The sequence below is a fragment of the Nannizzia gypsea genome, genomic scaffold (assembly GCF_000150975.2).
Source record: "Nannizzia gypsea CBS 118893 supercont1.10 genomic scaffold, whole genome shotgun sequence".
Lineage (NCBI taxonomy): Eukaryota > Fungi > Ascomycota > Eurotiomycetes > Onygenales > Arthrodermataceae > Nannizzia > Nannizzia gypsea.
Genome location: NW_003345192.1, coordinates 438,989 through 455,851, shown reverse-complemented (window position 1 = coordinate 455,851; position 16,863 = coordinate 438,989). Strand labels below are relative to the sequence as shown.

The 16,863-nt window shown below is 47.3% G+C and overlaps 9 protein-coding genes across 9 annotated transcripts; 6 read left to right on the top strand and 3 right to left on the bottom strand.

Moving 5' to 3' along the window:
* Positions 1–119: 119 nt before the first annotated feature.
* Positions 120–1,244, top strand: MGYG_08774 (hypothetical protein; the record flags this gene model as incomplete). The annotated part of the gene is made up of 1 exon (XM_003169182.1): positions 120–1,244. The coding sequence occupies one exon, from the start codon at positions 120–122 to the stop codon at positions 1,242–1,244; it is 1,125 nt and encodes a 374-aa protein (XP_003169230.1).
* A 742-nt stretch (positions 1,245–1,986) lies between these two features.
* On the top strand, positions 1,987–3,161 carry MGYG_08773 (cystinosin; the record flags this gene model as incomplete). The annotated part of the gene is made up of 3 exons (XM_003169181.1): positions 1,987–2,089; positions 2,164–2,648; positions 2,724–3,161. 3 exons carry the CDS (start codon positions 1,987–1,989, stop codon positions 3,159–3,161), a joined length of 1,026 nt encoding a protein of 341 aa, XP_003169229.1.
* A 251-nt stretch (positions 3,162–3,412) lies between these two features.
* Positions 3,413–4,524, bottom strand: MGYG_08772 (peptide transporter PTR2; the record flags this gene model as incomplete). Its single annotated transcript, XM_003169180.1, has 4 exons — positions 3,413–3,932; positions 3,988–4,133; positions 4,207–4,280; positions 4,347–4,524. The coding sequence occupies 4 exons, from the start codon at positions 4,522–4,524 to the stop codon at positions 3,413–3,415; spliced, it is 918 nt and encodes a 305-aa protein (XP_003169228.1).
* A 997-nt stretch (positions 4,525–5,521) lies between these two features.
* MGYG_08771 (hypothetical protein) lies at positions 5,522–7,857 on the bottom strand (the record flags this gene model as incomplete). Its single annotated transcript, XM_003169179.1, has 5 exons — positions 5,522–5,890; positions 5,979–6,267; positions 6,331–6,748; positions 6,806–7,581; positions 7,760–7,857. 5 exons carry the CDS (start codon positions 7,855–7,857, stop codon positions 5,522–5,524), a joined length of 1,950 nt encoding a protein of 649 aa, XP_003169227.1.
* Positions 7,858–8,320: 463 nt separating this feature from the next.
* Positions 8,321–11,545, bottom strand: MGYG_08770 (DNA polymerase V; the record flags this gene model as incomplete). The annotated part of the gene is made up of 5 exons (XM_003169178.1): positions 8,321–9,220; positions 9,273–9,587; positions 9,650–10,443; positions 10,501–11,110; positions 11,165–11,545. 5 exons carry the CDS (start codon positions 11,543–11,545, stop codon positions 8,321–8,323), a joined length of 3,000 nt encoding a protein of 999 aa, XP_003169226.1.
* A 630-nt stretch (positions 11,546–12,175) lies between these two features.
* On the top strand, positions 12,176–13,567 carry MGYG_08769 (tartrate dehydrogenase/decarboxylase; the record flags this gene model as incomplete). Its single annotated transcript, XM_003169177.1, has 4 exons — positions 12,176–12,419; positions 12,524–13,014; positions 13,117–13,264; positions 13,362–13,567. The coding sequence occupies 4 exons, from the start codon at positions 12,176–12,178 to the stop codon at positions 13,565–13,567; spliced, it is 1,089 nt and encodes a 362-aa protein (XP_003169225.1).
* A 546-nt stretch (positions 13,568–14,113) lies between these two features.
* MGYG_08768 (hypothetical protein) lies at positions 14,114–14,638 on the top strand (the record flags this gene model as incomplete). Its single annotated transcript, XM_003169176.1, has 2 exons — positions 14,114–14,150; positions 14,346–14,638. The coding sequence occupies 2 exons, from the start codon at positions 14,114–14,116 to the stop codon at positions 14,636–14,638; spliced, it is 330 nt and encodes a 109-aa protein (XP_003169224.1).
* Positions 14,639–15,136: 498 nt separating this feature from the next.
* MGYG_08767 (hypothetical protein) lies at positions 15,137–15,615 on the top strand (the record flags this gene model as incomplete). Its single annotated transcript, XM_003169175.1, has 2 exons — positions 15,137–15,344; positions 15,476–15,615. 2 exons carry the CDS (start codon positions 15,137–15,139, stop codon positions 15,613–15,615), a joined length of 348 nt encoding a protein of 115 aa, XP_003169223.1.
* Positions 15,616–15,935: 320 nt separating this feature from the next.
* Positions 15,936–16,373, top strand: MGYG_08766 (hypothetical protein; the record flags this gene model as incomplete). Its single annotated transcript, XM_003169174.1, has 1 exon — positions 15,936–16,373. One exon carries the CDS (start codon positions 15,936–15,938, stop codon positions 16,371–16,373), a length of 438 nt encoding a protein of 145 aa, XP_003169222.1.
* Positions 16,374–16,863: the final 490 nt, after the last annotated feature.

The following is a 16,863-nucleotide window of genomic DNA, read 5'->3' as shown; positions in this document are numbered from 1 at the left end:
CACACTGGTATGTATACGGAATATAACTATATATATATCCCCTTGCCTATAACTAGTTATATTCTAGATTCATCTTGCTTTGGTTATCGGAAGCTAACTACTGGTAGTATAACAAATGGATGTTTTCGCCGGGAAATCTCAACTTCAAGTTCCCCCTGTTCACTACCAGCCTACACATGCTCGTCCAGTTCATACTCGCCTCCATACTGCTCTACTTCTTCCCGTCTCTGCGGCCGCCGTTGAACAGCCCCGAAGCAGCTCCGGGGAAACCAAACAAACCCTCTCTTACCCCGATATTCTACCTTACCCGTCTCGTGCCATGCGGGAGCGCTACCTCCCTCGATATCGGGCTGGGCAACATGTCCCTACGCTTCATCACCCTCAGCTTCCTTACCATGTGCAAGTCCTCTGCTCTAGGCTTTGTGCTTCTCTTCGCCATTCTCTTTGGCCTCGAGACTCCCTCCCTTAAGCTCATCCTGATCATATGTACCATGACCCTGGGCGTGGTCATGATGGTGGCCGGCGAAGCCTCCTTTCATGCCGTTGGATTCGCCCTGATAATAGCTTCGTCTTTCTTCTCCGGGTTCCGCTGGGCTCTCACTCAGATCCTCCTGCTTCGGCACCCATCCACCTCAAACCCCTTCTCAACCCTTTTCCTGCTTACTCCTATCATGTTTGTCTCTCTGCTTGCAATTGCACTCGGTGTTGAGGGATACAATGAGATCCTAGCCGGCATCCATAACCTTTCTGCTGAGCATGGATCCCTGAAGGTGTTAGGCTTCCTCTCCTTCCCCGGAATGCTAGCCTTTTGCATGATATCCTCTGAGTTTGCTCTCCTGAGGCGTTCTTCCGTCGTTACTCTGAGTATCTGCGGTATCTTTAAGGAGGTCATCACCATTGCAGCAGCGGGCATCTTTTTCCAGGAAGTGCTCAGCCTGGTCAATATCGTCGGTTTGATCGTCGCTATTTCAAGCATTGCTTACTACAATTACATGAAAGTTACCAAGATGCGCAAGGAGGCCCTTTCGGAGCGAGAAGGGATCGATGACGACGAGGATGACGGGTACGAGAGTCCCGGCCCAAGTTCTGGCCTTATGGATGGCAGCCGCAGCCACGGGAACACCACACCTGTACAAAACGGTGCTATGGGAGGACTTGTAGACCAGATAAGGTCAGCTTTCGGAAACCAACCCAACCTGTCTGGTCCACGATACCAGCCTATGCATGCATCTACCGAGCCGTAACAGGCTAGCTTCGAATTAAAATTGAATGTTGCACACCGCGTACAGTGCTACAATACGATCCTCCAGTGTTGGACAACCTCTCACACACTACCCTTCATTTTGGACCCATATCCCCGGACCCGGGCCGGCCCCAGCTTTGTGGATTGGAGGTAGAAGAATAATACTCCTTCCCTTTATAATATTGTTTGTCTTAATACAGAGGTATCGTTACCTGGTCGTTTGTGAGACCAGGCAAACAGACAGAAGAACAGCGTTTCCATATATATACCGACTATATCCCTTTTGTATCTCGACTTCTGTGCACATGTATAGTGCTCTACAGGCGACGCGCGTTTGTCTAGCTGCCTTGATACCGTTTGGCTATGAACTTAACCCTCTTTGGCATTTTAAATCTCGGTTTTTCCCTCTGGCTATTTCTTCATCACTCGATAGGCGAGTTGGTTTTGTATTCTTGCAGAATGATAAACATGGTACACCATAAAGTGGTTACGCTTTTGAAGTAAAAAGAAAACTAGTTAAACTTTTATAAGTTAACATTACCTATCCACTAGATAAAGGAGGTTTATAACTTTGAACTACCTTGCAAACATCTTGACATAACTCAGGTACTATATGTTGCCGAAAGTTGATTGATGATCGTATCAATCGCCAGAGAAGTTGATACACACCCCTGCCTAGCTTAGATCCCGTAGCAGCTTTAACTACTCCGTACCAACTACTGAACTCCGAACTCCGAATGCCGATGGTTAACTGGCTGGTTAAATGGTTGACTGATTTACTGGCTGCGGAGTTGGAGAGTTGGCCAGTAGTTATCAAATTCATTCTCTGTTATGACTATATTTACAGTCAGTAAATCGACTAGCTGCTCTGATAGTTGCTACTTCTTTGGGTACTGAATGAGCCGTACATTTGTAACTAGCAATGTACAATAAGCCCCTTGCTCAGACAGTCTCCCAGGGGCTTGGATGGACATACTTCCTGCTCTGGACATGTTCATTCTACCCGCAGTTAATTCACAACTACCGCCGGCGATCAACTGACGGTTTCTCTCTTAACTTTACGCTCCTCAACTTGTTCGGCCTCGCAGCATATACAATCTTCAATGGCAGCTTGCTATTCTCTCCTGTGATCCGCTGCCAATATGCTGAGAGACACCCACAAAGTCCCGAGCCAACGGTCCAAATAAATGATTTTACATACGCAATACATGGGACAATCATCTGCCTCCTCATCTATAGTCAATTACAATGGCCTTCTCTCTGGAATTTCCACACGATACATCCTTCTCTGAAAGTACACCCGTTTACAATCTGGATACTATGGTGTTCTACAGGAGCTATTGCTCTAGATATCATCGGAGTCTCCTTCTACTCAACATGGACACAGCGTGAATGGCTTGATATAGTAAGTGGCTATATACATAACTAAACCCCTATAAACATACTTGGATGAAGGCCTCTATCTAAATATATGAACCAGGTTAATACAATTGGAAATATAAAAGTGTTCCTCACGGCAATCAAGTATACTCCACAGGCCGTGATGAATTGGCGCTACCAGTCGACCGAGGGTTTCAGTATACTCGCTGTCCTGCTGGACCTCACCGGCGCCCTTCTATCACTAATACAGTTGGTGTTGGACTCCTCCCTCCAGGGGGATTGGTCTGGGATAATAAACAATATATCCAAGCTGCTACTAGGAAATATTACCCTGCTTTTTGATGTTGTATTTCTAGTTCAGCATTATTGTTTATACCGGAAGCGGAATCTGCAAGCAATAAAGCCCGGGCTGCGTGCAAGTGAAGAAGATCCGCTGATACCGTCAAATTCGGCTGAAGGAAACATAGATGATAACACATGTCGATCCCCTTGGAGAAGTCACTCTTCGACTCTATCTCGGAGTATATTCAGCTGTTGACTGCCTGCATGGAATGAGGCAATTGTATCTTATACTTATAAGCCAATGTAAGTATATATTTGTGTCCTGATTAGTTATTTACGACTCAACTGCGTGATGAAAAGAGTGAATCTCCTCATACCATTGTCCTCCCACCATTACTGATACCTAGTGGTTTCTGAATGCAAAGCGAAATAAACAAGTAGTTATAAATATCATCCCAGCCACAACTAACCATAGTATAACGAGAAGAGGGTCCTTTGCAAGTGGCGTCAGTGCCATACCGAGGAAATACCTAGCGCGGCCGTTCCGATATAGCATGCCTGCAAAATGGATTTCATGCTATTAGGGGAATGAGAATAGACATACTCAGAGCCCGTTGGCCAGCAGAATACCTCGGCAAGGGCGACGATAATGTAGGTTGGTAGCTGAAATAGAACGTGGACACGGTTAGGAATCTTCCCACCACTAGATGCAGGACATGCTAGAGGATACATATAGCAAGGCCCGGCCCTATATATAATTGCTTGAACAACAGCTGCATAAGCCATAGCCACAGATATAATAGCAAACCCTAGGGTGATTCGATTGATCGGGCCAAATCGGATCTTGTATCGTTGTAGCAAAGGGTAAAGCAGCTTTTGAACTATTACACCGAAAGTCACATATGCAATAGGATTGGATGATTTGATAAGATCATTGGGGACACCGTGTGTTTCCATCTGGCCTGCTTGGGATACAGAAATTTGGGCATCCTCGCCCATACAAACCCAAAATATGGGCCATCCAACGCTAGATTATAATTGTTAGCCCAGGACGAGAGCATGGCATCCAAAGGACAGCATACCAGATTTTGAAGGCCGATAGGGCATCGCGCAATTCACTGGCAAAGTCCTTGCTCCATGGAACGGCTCGATCATAAGCTCGGAGTTGATGTTCGGGTAGGGCAACATCGAAGTTGAATCGTAAATATTTGCAAAGACAAAAATCTCCCTAACTAGCCATCGACAATGAAAGAAGCCGGTAGAGGCAATAGGTTAACAAGAACTGCAAATGCTAGGTTCACAGTTGTTGCATGAGATTTCCCTAGGCCCATTGCGCCGGGAATAATATCCGTCGGACTATTTTGGATATAATTCTCTTATAGTACCTTCAGTATAAATAGCTAGGAAATACTTATAAGCTATGTATAAGACAAGTGCTCACGAAAAAGGGACTGTGTGCCATAATAGGCAAAACGTTCCGTCATAGCAACAAGTGCCGCCAGCCAAACGCGTAGAGGTAAAGGCGCGGGGACATGCTGAAGCTCCTGGATATCATATTCAGATGGCAGTTCATGGGCTAAGCTTGGCTGGTTCTCAACAGCTATCTCTTGAGATTTCATATTTGCAGATTAATATGAGATCTTCAGGATATTCGTGGATATGATGGCACATTGAAGGGGTCGATCCCAGCCATTGTAGCATATGATTTCGCTTTGAACGTTTGGTTCATAGTGGTTTCAATAGGATCGTTGAAGAACCGGCGTTCGGAGTTGGGATTCTGGAATTCGGAATGAGACATTATTTGAAGCACCGGTATAAAAAATTATCCACATAATCGTTAACCATGGCAAACCGGCGTGTTGGTAAAGAAACACTGACTGCAATTTCTTTTTGTAGGATGGTGATATTTATTCTTTGGAGGTGATTGACAACCTCCCTTGTACCGGAATTTCAAAGAAACTCAGTTAGCATTTCCATCTGGATTGCTACCTTCTGAATAGTCTTCATTGCGACAGCATTTGCATGAATCAATTATATTCCATGTCGGGATTCCCACGCCGAGGCACGCGTGCGGAATTCTAGCCATGAATACTGAAAGGGGACGAGCGAATGGATTTGCGGTTGAGATCCGCTGGCCTATCACGGGAGCGAAGTATCTTCCTTATTGAGATTAATACTGGGCCACCTCAATATTTAAACTCCTTCACCAGTACTTTTGCTCTTGGAGTGTACCTCAACACCCTTTATCTCTTGACGATAGTAAAAGGTATTATCCGAATCCATGCTCTTTCAAACCCCTATCCCGCAGATAGCTATGTTGTGGTTGCAGCTATTAGGCCGGAACAACCAGGTATGTTTATATGTCAGAATGTATGGCAAGACCTGAAACGGAAGAATCCAGAGCTCCTACCTTCCATCGTACAGAATATTATGAAGGTCGGAAAAGTAGATAAGGTGAATCGTCCGGAGTCGAATACATCGTCATGGCTCACAGCCTTCACGGTGTATTCTTGCAAACGCAGCACTCATGCATTTAAAGTATTTTGCACAAGTAAAAGCAGAATTTTACTGCGCAATCGAGTAGAGTAGTTGTCTTAAGGCACTTAGAAATCGGTGCTAAAGTTGGAATAACATTTGATCAAAAATGTTAGGTATATTTGCATAATCGAGTAGACCAATCCCATCTATGTTTTCCAACATAGATGCGTCAAGACCAGTGTTAATTTCCGGATTCGTGTCCTGCTGCACAGGGTCCGGCTCTAAGACTTCGGAAATTATGTGTGAAAAGACCTCAGTTGCACGGCTGAAAAATGAGGAGCCGGCAGTACCAGGTCGCGCCATTGATTCCAGGTGGGAGATGAAGACACTGAGATTGCGAATAAGGGTAGCTCGAGAGCCGGGATATGGAATTGGTTGTTTTGTCCTGACTTCTTTCTGAAGTTCTCGGATTAGCACGCTGGCACTTGCAAAGCCAAAGAGCAGCAACTGTGAGCCACATAAAGTAGTTAGTGATTTATTAATAAATGGCCAATTCCACAGCAGCGGAAATGATAATTGTGTATTTGGTGCTTACCGTCCAAATGAAATCTCGTTGCATGTCAAACGAGCGCACGTTTTGTCTGCCAAATGTTAACACAGTAGTGAGTATGGAACCGCTGATGCTCAGTAGATCATTCCGGGCATCCGCGTAGTCTTTAACTATTATCCTCTCAACAAGAAAGCCATTATAACGGTACGTTAAATATGACACAATTAGCATCATTTTCACACTTCCTGGTAGATCAGTATCCCAACAAGAATCTATATAACGCAGATGTTCTGGCAGTGAGTTCCAGGCCTGGTTACACCGATGGGAAACATCCCTACATGTAATGTTAATATCATTTCCATACATAAGGAAAATTAGACTTGTGAGTTTTGTTTACCTTAACTTAGTCAAGCGCTCAGGTCCGGGCTTTTGTAGCGACAACTCCAGAATTTCCTCTCTATAAGAGCTAATGATATACCTAAGTCTTATCCAAGCTGCTCGTTGGAAAAGTGGCTGAGAGCTCCAGCCTTCGCCAGTTAGTGAACTGCGTGTAACTTCGATCACGTTGCGACTATATACTAGGGTATCGTCGCTGATATCGAGTGGAAGAGGGCAGTCCGAATGTCTCCGTGAGATTAGAGGTGGTCGACCTAAAAATGTAGCAAAGCTCTTGTCGTAGTGATATGAAGCAGCAAACAGCCTACGTCGGGTTTCAAGGAGAAATTCCGGGAGTGAGCTCGAGCCATTGTCTCTATGCAGTCCCAGCTCGAATATAGTTGTAGCTAGGCCACCCAGGCGATGCCAGGTTTCCGAACCTATTGATATTTTTAGTATCCATGTAAACTATAAGGGGAAAGCAAGTTCAAACAAACTGGAATAACCAAATATGACGCTAGAAAGAAGTAAATTTTCCTGAATAAGCCACATGGTGAGATCATTCGTAGGCGTCAACATCTTGCAAAGTTGAATTATAGTATCGCTTGCAGTAAGCATCTTGCGAGGAAACTCGGCATCACACCCAGAAATCGTACTACTTGATGGATAAGATAATCCATAGTAACTTGCTCGACCTGCTAGGGTATAAATGAGTCCAATTATTTCTAGCCGAATAGAGGAGCCTGTAAACAGCTTCGAGAAATGTGCCCCATCCACTGCAGGTGGAATCGTGAATGTCTTCTGTGTATTTTTCATGGCCAAGACGGCTAACGCAGAAGTCTGCTCATTTGAGATGTTTTCATATAGCTTTTCATTGTATGTAGTCTCCAGTTCAGCGAGGGTATCAACTATCAGAGGTGCCGGGATTGCAGCAGATTGGTTCAAGCTATAGTAATTCTGGACCAGCTGCTTCATAACAGGGAACTCATGGAGCAAACCTAGAGCTTTGGTTACCCTTTGCGTCCACCACGGCTGTATGGTGGCGGTATCTGCTCTACCATGCGGTTGCTCATCAGTACTATGTGTAAGCCCATGGCTCTCTTCCAATTCGGATATAAAGCTAGTTGGCCCTAGATAGCCCGCAGATTGCAACATCCCGTCCGACCTTAGACCTGGGGTCATTGTTGCAGTATCCAAAGAAGAGCTTGGGACCATAGTCGCAGATAAATAGCTGGCATCGTTGTTCAAACTACGCGCTGGAGACGTGGTTTGGCTAATAAGCCGCCGGTCAGTTCTCTATTCCACGATATAACCAGCCGGCCAGGGGCTTCTTGATCTCACTCCTCGGTGGTAGACCTCCTCGGCCTCCTCTGATTGCTCTGTCTCGTCAAGGGCGCTGGATGGTAGAAGCACTGGCTTTCGCTCCCGCGTTGCCGACACCGCGCACATACAGGCTGTGCATGGTCGCATCGTACCTTGTGCTTGCGACAAGGCTCGCAGGACGCAGGTTTGCCATTCCGACGACGTGAGCTCCTGGAAAAATAGCCATTAGTCAGGCTGCGAGAGTTTTTTTTTTTTAGCTGAGATTAACTACACACATCGGTTGTCAGGAGAGCGAAGTAGTCAATAATTGTAGTATTGATATTCAGTTTGCTGATCGCCAGACGGAAGAAGCAAAGAAATACGCGCGCTCCCTTTCACCCATGAGTCGACCAGCCTCTGGTTAACCACTAGTTATGCATGCGGAGTAATATATAATCCGTAATATGATCGACTTCATCCGTAGTCTATGGCTGGTTGGTGATGTAGTTAATTGGAGGTATAGTTATTTTACCGAGTGACCCGGCCAAATATGTTGATAGGATGGCTCGCAGATCAAAAATATCAAATCGTGCTTCTTAAGCGTAGTTAATTGTATTTCTATAGTTAGTTAACTAAATAGTTATCAGTTTACACCAGAAACGCTCGCTAACTAGTTCTCAATTCTATTTTATTCATAAAAAATGGCCAGGTCAGTTCTTCAGCTGCTTGCTAGCAGACACACACCAACTATTCCAGTCCGAGAAGAAAGACGGCTGAACATGACACTTGTTGCTCAACAGCTGCTGCTTTCTCGTATCAGCATAGACATCAACAATTCCCGAGATGGACTCCTTATCATGAGCCACAAGCACCTTGACAAGAAGCAGGCTTGCCTGGCTGCACGACGCACCATGCGGTCCAGACGCACTGCGCATAGCTTCATAATGAACCTGTCCAAGCATCTTCCAGATGGGCTCGGCGGATTCAACTTCAGGAACGGCGGAACCCTTGCAGAGCCGAGTGTACTCTCGCAGAACATTCGCTGCTTTCTGCACAAGCTGCTGCACGCTTGATTTCCGTAATAGCCGTAGGAGTGGAATGATAATTTCGAGTGCGAGCGGGTTAGAGTGGCATTTCTTGACGTATATGTCGAGTAGATCGAGCACTCTGTTCTTGAAATTGATCATCGTCTCTTTGGCGTCCTTTTTATCTTTTTTCTTGTTTGATGCCTGTTCGCGGGCCTGGAAGACCTTGACCAGTTGTGCGTCTAGGGCCTCCATATCGTCGTCTCCCATGTCGGAACCGTCGTCAGATCCATCAGATGCTTCGAGGTCTTTGTCTGCACGATGGGTGCCTAGTGCAGCTGCGAGTTTGGCATCAAATTCAGCTAGGTTTTTCTCGTTTTCGCCATCTTCCTCTTCCTCTTCCTCCTCGTCTTCATCGTCGGATTCGGATTCCGATGCAGCGTCGACGACCTCAACATCAGAGCCGTCAATCATCTCAACATCACTATCAATTTCTTCGTCATCGTCGTCTTCACCTTCATCCTCATCATCATCCTTATCAAATAACTCCTGTTGGCCTGCTAGACTTTCCTTTGCATCGATGACCTATACCAATCATTAGCCAACGTAGAAAGTACATGTATAAAAGGAAGCTTACGGCAAGTAGAGACTCGAGCCCTGCATGGGTTAATTTATCTGCAAAGGCTCCAAATACCTGCTCACTCATCTTTCGGAATAAGTGAGAAGGCTTTGAGGCGAAGCTGAGCAGTATTTCGACAAGTGCATCAGAAGCTTGGGCACTTTCTTCATCGTTCGCCTTCTTGTAGCTCAGGAACTTGTCATAACACATCTTGAGCTCATCCAGCATGGATACTGCGTCCGCATCTCCATTGTATACTTGAAGAATTGTCAAGGAGTAAAGCAGTTTAAGCCCCTGAGCAGTTTGGTCCTGCTCCCCATCATCTTGCTTACTCTGTAATAAATAAGCTGCATATTCAAACATGGTGAGGAAGTAGGAAGCTTAGATGGACATACCTTCTTGTTAATCTTCTTGAGCGTCTTGAAGGCAGAATGGACAGACTCCGTGATACTTTCACTCATATCAATTATGGACTTCCCTGACTCCCCGTTCTCCTCCATGTCCCGGATCTTCTGAACAATCTTGTATACAATATCAGCTGATCGTTTCTGGCTGCTGATGACAATATTTAGAGAAGCCATGATTTTGTTTCTGAACAGTTCCCTAGTAGTACCACTGATAGTAGGCTTAGCAGCTTCGCCCGAAAAGTAAGTGTACTTAGCAAGCGTCAGGATGATCACCTCAACGGCTGCATCTAGTTCGTCGGAATCATTCTCCTTAGCCGAAGTCATGACAGATTTGACAATGGTTTGCAGGAAGTTGGCAATAAGTTGGCGCCTTGATGCAGCCGCCTTATCATCAGCTTCCGGATTGACAATCAGCCCTTCAAAGAATGGCACAAGCTTCTTAATTGCAGTGTGAGATACATCAGTAACGATCTTCTCGACAACCTTGACTTTGGCAATTTGGTCAAAGTTGACCGCGCCCCGCGGTCCCATAAGGCCGCATAAGGCAGGATAAGCAAAGTCTGGCTCCTTTGAAGCACGAGTCTGTATCGACTTGGCGGCCTTGACGGCGATTTTATGCAAGTACCTGTCTTCGACGGCAAGTTGATTCATCATACAGCGCATGAAGTTCTGCGTGAAGATCTGACTAGCTACCTCGACTGAGCCTTCTTTGAGGACTTTCATAAATACGAGGAAACCCCAGTACTTGCGTTCTTCCGACGAAGCGGCGGCAAATAATCCACCTAGATACAGGTTAGTATAATTAGAACTCCAGGAAGAGAGAGAGAGAGATAACTCACAGTCAACGACTTCGGTCCAGAAATCGATAAATGACAACTGTGCTGACTTTTCTTTCTTCCCCTTACTCTCGTTCTGGGCCTTTTCGACAGGCGTAGAATATAGCTTGGTGAGAATTGGGTCCCATGCAAAAGGGAGTTTTGGATTCCAAACTCCGGAGCTCTTAACTTTTGCCTCTTCGCCATTGGAAGCATCTTGACCGGAAGACTCTTTCATAATCTTAGCCAAAGATGCCTTCTCGCGCGAGTTCAAAGGGTGATCGTGGCTCCAAACGCCAGAAGGAAAGGCAACTGCCGGAGAGCAAGATAGATCCATGGCAGCCAGCCAGATGGCAATGCCTTCAGGAGTTTTGGCCAGATTATTCTCGCATAAGGCAGCAAGAGCAGAGTCAATATATTTGGTATCTCTGTTTCGTGCACCAATATCACGAATGGCGATGAAGATGATATATCCACACTCTTCCCTCAGCCATGGCTTCTTGTTGGCCAATTCAAACACTAGAGAGAGCAGTCTAGTCCAATGCTCAAACGGGACGCCGGGCTGGAACAGACTATAGCTTTTCAAGATAGCTTCTGCGCCGAACAGCCTGCCAAAATGGCGGTCTCTTTCTTCCTATCCACGGTATTAGCACATCCAGTTAAAAAAAGCTAGTAGAGGCTTTCATACCTGTCCAGACTCAGCATTGGTAGTGTTCGTATTCGACTCCAGAAGATCAATTGCTTTGGATACATCCCACCCTGCAAGTCCATTCTTCCGTTCACCCCCAGTCGGACCAAAGAGCATGCAGAGCAACTCCGTCAGAGCAATTGAAAACCCAAGCCTGGCGGCCTTGCGACTACTACAGAGTCCCCTGAATAGTCGCAACAGAGCCTTCTCAACATCTTCCGGCGCTGGGTTTGCCTCTGGCGTAAACCGCGAGAGCAGCTCACTGGCAGCTTTGAGTCTGATTTCATCGTTCTCATTGCCCAGATCATCATATATTTCTACAAGCTTGATGTCCACATTGACTTTTTCGCGACGGCGTTTCTTGGGATTGAAGGACGACATCGCGTGTCTATATCAAACTTGCCCTTTGGTATCTCCCGAACGGCCTTTTCAGGCGTCTTTATGTGTTTTATCAAGCTGGAAGTTGAATTTGATATCTTCAAAGTCGATTTTTTGCACGAAATCTTCGTTGCTTAATGCGGTTAGCACCAGTGAGGTTATTTTAGGCTTAGCGCCTTTTTCATATAAATAAACAAAATATTCGTACGACCGTACTATTTGGAAGATTGTGCATGATTATAGTTGCTTTCAAGAAAAGAGATGTTTGTTAGCCGTATATGGAACTAGAAGAATTAACATGCTGGATATTTGGAGACATTTTTGGTATATTTATAAAGGATGTTGCTGATATACTGTTGGGCAGGAGTCCTCCAGCCAAAGGGCAACAGCATTCAATGCAAAGTATGTAATTCTGTAAACATTTAAGATGACACCCATTGACAATAGAATTAACCCGGTTGCAATGACTGTAAATCACCCTTCCCGAGAAGCAAAGATGCTCGTCTTCTACCACGTTATAACTTCTATGAATTAACTTCGGGGTTAACTCCGGCAGAGCTCCCGAGATCGACTGTATAAAATCACCAAACCGACACATACAGACAGCAACATACCAAACTACAATAGACTAAAATGCCTGGACCAACATACCGGATTGCCTCGATACCCGGGGATGGGATAGGCCCTGAAGTGATCAGTGCTGGGATAACAGTGCTGAAGAAGCTGGCCTCGTCCCTGAACAAGTTTGAGCTGGACTTTGAGACCTTCGACTGGAGCAGCGAGTACTACAAGAAACATGGCAAATATCTACCGGATGATGCCTTGACTACGCTGAAGAAGTTTGATGCCATACTCTTCGGGGCCGTGGGGGCACCTGGTAAGTGGCTAAGTTACCATGCCCATGTCTACTTTACTACTATCATGGTACCGGGTAATCCGGTAAATGTGGAATATGAAGGTGATACTAAGTCAAGGTGATAGATGTCCCTGACCATATATCACTCTGGGGCCTGAGACTCGCCATCTGCCAACCCCTACAGCAGTATGCCAATGTACGGCCAACCAAGATCTTCCGCGGCACCCAGTCCCCGCTCCGAGCTCGCTCGCCCGGCGACCTGGACTGGGTGATCATTCGCGAGAACTCCGAGGGCGAGTATGCAGGTCAAGGAGGCCGCAGCCACGCCGGCCGGGCCTGGGAGATAGCCACAGAGGTATCGGTCTTTACTCGGCACGGGGTGGAGCGGATTATGAGATTTGCGTTTGAGACGGCGCGGAGTCGAGACAGAAAGCTGCTCACGGTGGTGACGAAGAGCAATGCACAGCGGAATGGGATGGTTCTCTGGGACGAGGTGGCGACCATAGTAGCTGAGGACTTCCCGGATGTGACGTGGGATAAGATGCTGGTGGATGCCATGACCGCGCGGATGGTGTTGAAGCCACAGAGCCTGGATACCATTGTGGCTACGAACCTGGTACGTCAAGCCCTGTAGACACCACCTCTGGGTACACTGAATGCGTCATACATGCCAGAGGCAGCTGACAGTGACATGCTCCTTCTCTCGTGCTGCCCGTAGCATGCCGATATTCTATCAGATCTGGCGGCGGCCCTTGCAGGCTCCATTGGAATAGCACCCACGAGCAACCTCGATCCGACACGCGAGAACCCGTCAATGTTCGAGCCCATCCACGGCTCTGCATTCGACATAACCGGGAAAGGCATTGGTGAGTTTTGTGGTTCGTCCAAGTTCAAGTTTGCCTTCTGCCCTGTTTGATATCAATCATCCCAACTTGACATTTTTTTCTCTCGACCTGCTAACAGAACAAGCCAACCCGGTAGCAACCTTGTGGACGGCATCAGAGATGCTGCACTGGCTCGGGGAGAAAGAGGCGGCCGCTCTCCTGCTGGAATGTGTCGAGGCCGTGTGTGAGAAGGGGGTGGCCACGCCAGACCTGGGAGGCCAGCAGACGACTGCCGAGGTGACAGGTGCCGTGTGCGAGGAGATTGAGGGCCGGTTGGGGAGGTAACTGTTTAGCAAACTGCTAGGTTGAGGATAAATTGGACGGTTGTATTTGAGTAATTGAGTAATTGAGTATTATCGATGGGCCTAGTAACGAATGTCCAAAGAGTGAGGCGGCCATCTTTGTCTGCTTGCCCCTTATATATATATCCCCCTTTCCTTTGTATCAACGCTTGTAAAATAAGGGTCCAGGTGGAACTGGTAAGGGTCTTATTTCACGTAATATCATGGCCATCAATGGGCTGGAGAGCTTCAAATAATCATAATGAAAAACTCTGCACCCGGCAGGACTGAGTATTGAAACACGCAGGAGGATGCACAACGGCGAGACAGGTCAGAGGAAATTTCCGATCCATGGCGTCCGAGAGAAAGGAAAAAAAGAAAAATCTCATCTCCGTCTCCGTCTCTTTTTTTCTTCTCGCACTCTGTCCACCGAACATCGCAATATCAACTGTTTGCTAGTCTGTATAATCTGCGGTGTTAAGGAGTTACACCGTTGCCCAGGCAGTTTCCCCTGCGTCTGCTAGAGCGTCGATGCGGAGGCCCGAAGCCCATGGCAACCGCGAAAGAAAACCGCCGCGTATCAAATAGTCTGTTACTTATTGTATTGATCATTTCCGTCTCCTTATCTTTTATCTCTGGTGTATCGTCTTTTTTGCATCTTTTCGTATCATTTTTTTGTATGTCTTTTTCGTTATTTTCGAGATGAGGATTTTTTGTAAGTACAAGTCACGTGCCTTCGTGTTATTCTCGTTTTTGTTTCTTTTTCTTTTTCGACGCGAAAGAAACAAACGAAGACGACAACGAGAAGAAGAAGAAGAAGAAGAAGAAGAAGAGAAGGAAGCAGAAGAAGGCGACGGAGGCAGGTGGAGGTGAAGGGGAACCATCGGTAGAGACGGCCGAGGGGAAGGACTCCGCAGAGAGACCGCGTGGTGATGCTATATCCAAGACAGACGGGCTGAGAGACGGCGACGTCGAGGCTGCAGATGAAACGGCCATGACATCAATTCGAAGCCGGAAGAGAAGGGGAACAGCTGCTGGCGGCCAGGGAACAAGGGCTGAGTATCGTCTTCCATGAGCTTCTGCCGCTCTTTAGTGTGTCTGACTGCTACGACGCTACGACGGATCCCCCAAGCTAACCCTTCTCCAGGCAGGTGGCAGGTATCAAGGTCAAGAGACATGTAGAGTAATCAGAAAAACCCACAGTATCGGAGGCTTTCAGAGCTTTCAGAGCTTTCAGAGCTTTCAGGGCCCGCAGGTCTTTCACAGACTGCTCCCCACCATAGCAAAACAGGGATGAAGGGCGCCTCTGCGACTAGCGAGCTTGACGGTCTCGCCGATCGGGGCCATCATCCGCCATTCGTCATTCTTTTGGGGATGGACGAACGGAGCTCTGTTTGCGCTGTATTCGATATTTTTCTTCTCTTTTTGTGAGGAAAAAGGAAAGCGAGATGTCATCGGCGGTTAGTCTGGCCATTGACGTCGTTCGTTTTGATGTTGGCATGCAGTCTACGGAGTACGATATGATGTGATACTATGATACTAAGGGCATATATATGGCTGGTATATGTATGATATGTCGGCAAAAGGGCGGAGTAATAATGTCTTCTTGAGACGCTTCCGGCTCAGGCAAGCAAAGCTGCTACAAGACTCGGCATTGGCAGGGAGGGATTGTTCTTGTGACCTCGAATCGATGACGATGATCACCAACCGCGGGGCTGAGAATAGAAACCTTAGAAGGGCCATAGTCAGGGATGCCCCTCGCTGGAGCGAGTCGAAGCAGCGTGTGATTATGCTGGGGAGTCGACAGGAACCGACTAAGATCCCTGCGGCTTAAGTGGCCACGCTAAGATATATGATGCCAATGCTCATGGGGCTAAGGGGAGGGGGGAGTTTGACGGAGGCTGACGAATAGTGAGCTCCATTCTGGCTGTTGAACTTTGGGGGCCATCTGCCATCTCTTGCTGCTACTCTTTTGGGGACTCTGCTGGTGCATGCATGCATGAGTTGATGCAGCAACCATGCAACGAGAGTGAGATGGGTGCATGGAACTAGACCGAGTCAGGCCATGGAACCAACAATTGGCCCAAATATAGCAAAAAGGCAACATCCAAAGAGGAGAATGCAGAGATAGAAAGCCGGGAGAAAAGAAAAGCAACGAAGGCGAGGAGGAGGAGGAGCTGCACGAAAGTTGTCCAGCTGGCTTCTCAACTCTATTTCGCGGCTGGCTGCCCTGGTGATACGAAGCGCTAATGGCTCCCTGTTCGTGAGGAGGCCCAATAAGACCAGATCTCGCACTGTCCCGATTGACTTTTTTCTTTTTTCCTTCCTTTTTGCTTCTTCGACTTTCGCTCATCCTTCCTTCGTTCTGGGGAATGGCTGCGAGCGTCTGGATGGCTGGCTGGCTGGCTAGGGAACCTGACGTCCGGGTCCAAGCATGGATGTATCTCGGTATCCAATTTGTTACTGCAGACGAGCAGGAGGAGCAGCAGAAGCAGAAAGCAGCAGCAGGAGAAAAGAAAAAGGGACAAGAGATCGGGGAAAATAAAGAGGAGAACACCGGAAATAGCGCGTGTGTCTCCAAAACATGCAAGAGAGGGTGGAGTTTTGGGCGGTCCAGGGCCAGCAGGGGAGAAGCCTGCTACCAGGACAACTGGTGTTACCCGGCGACGGGCGATGGCGACGGAGTCAGAGTTCATTCACACCTCTGCTTGCTCTTTACAGGGGAGGGAACTCTGATTTTGGCCTTTGGCTCTGGCTCTGGCTCTGTGCGCCGTGAGAGTACCGACTGCAATCGGCTGTTGAACCAGTGACACGGAACCCTTTTCGGTATCAGATATTAAGCAAAACGATAGTCAGAGATCGAGAGCGAGAAGATAAGGAGAGCGGATGACCTGCATGAATTGAATTCTTTGATGCGGCCATCCAGATCCATCCATCCATATCCTTGGTTTTGGCCGTGCCCTGTGCCTTGGACTGGTCGTTACATACAAGAGTATCCGTTGTCCGGTTACATGGTGGTATAACTACTGTCTCCGTACTCTTAGTGTGTTAGTTACCATGGTATCGATGGAGCACAGAATACCAGGTTACTCGGGCTACCAGACAGACATTCCTCCACCGGGACAGAGCGTGACCACGGAGGGCCTCCCCATCGCCCTCGCCCGGGGACAGCAGCGAGACAGAGAACGGAGAGCGAGCAGAAGGCCATGAGACAAGATCTCTGTGCCGCACGGTTTACTGTCAGCGACAACGGTCTGTACATCGTCGACAGCAGCTCCTCCGTACATGTACATCTGGAGA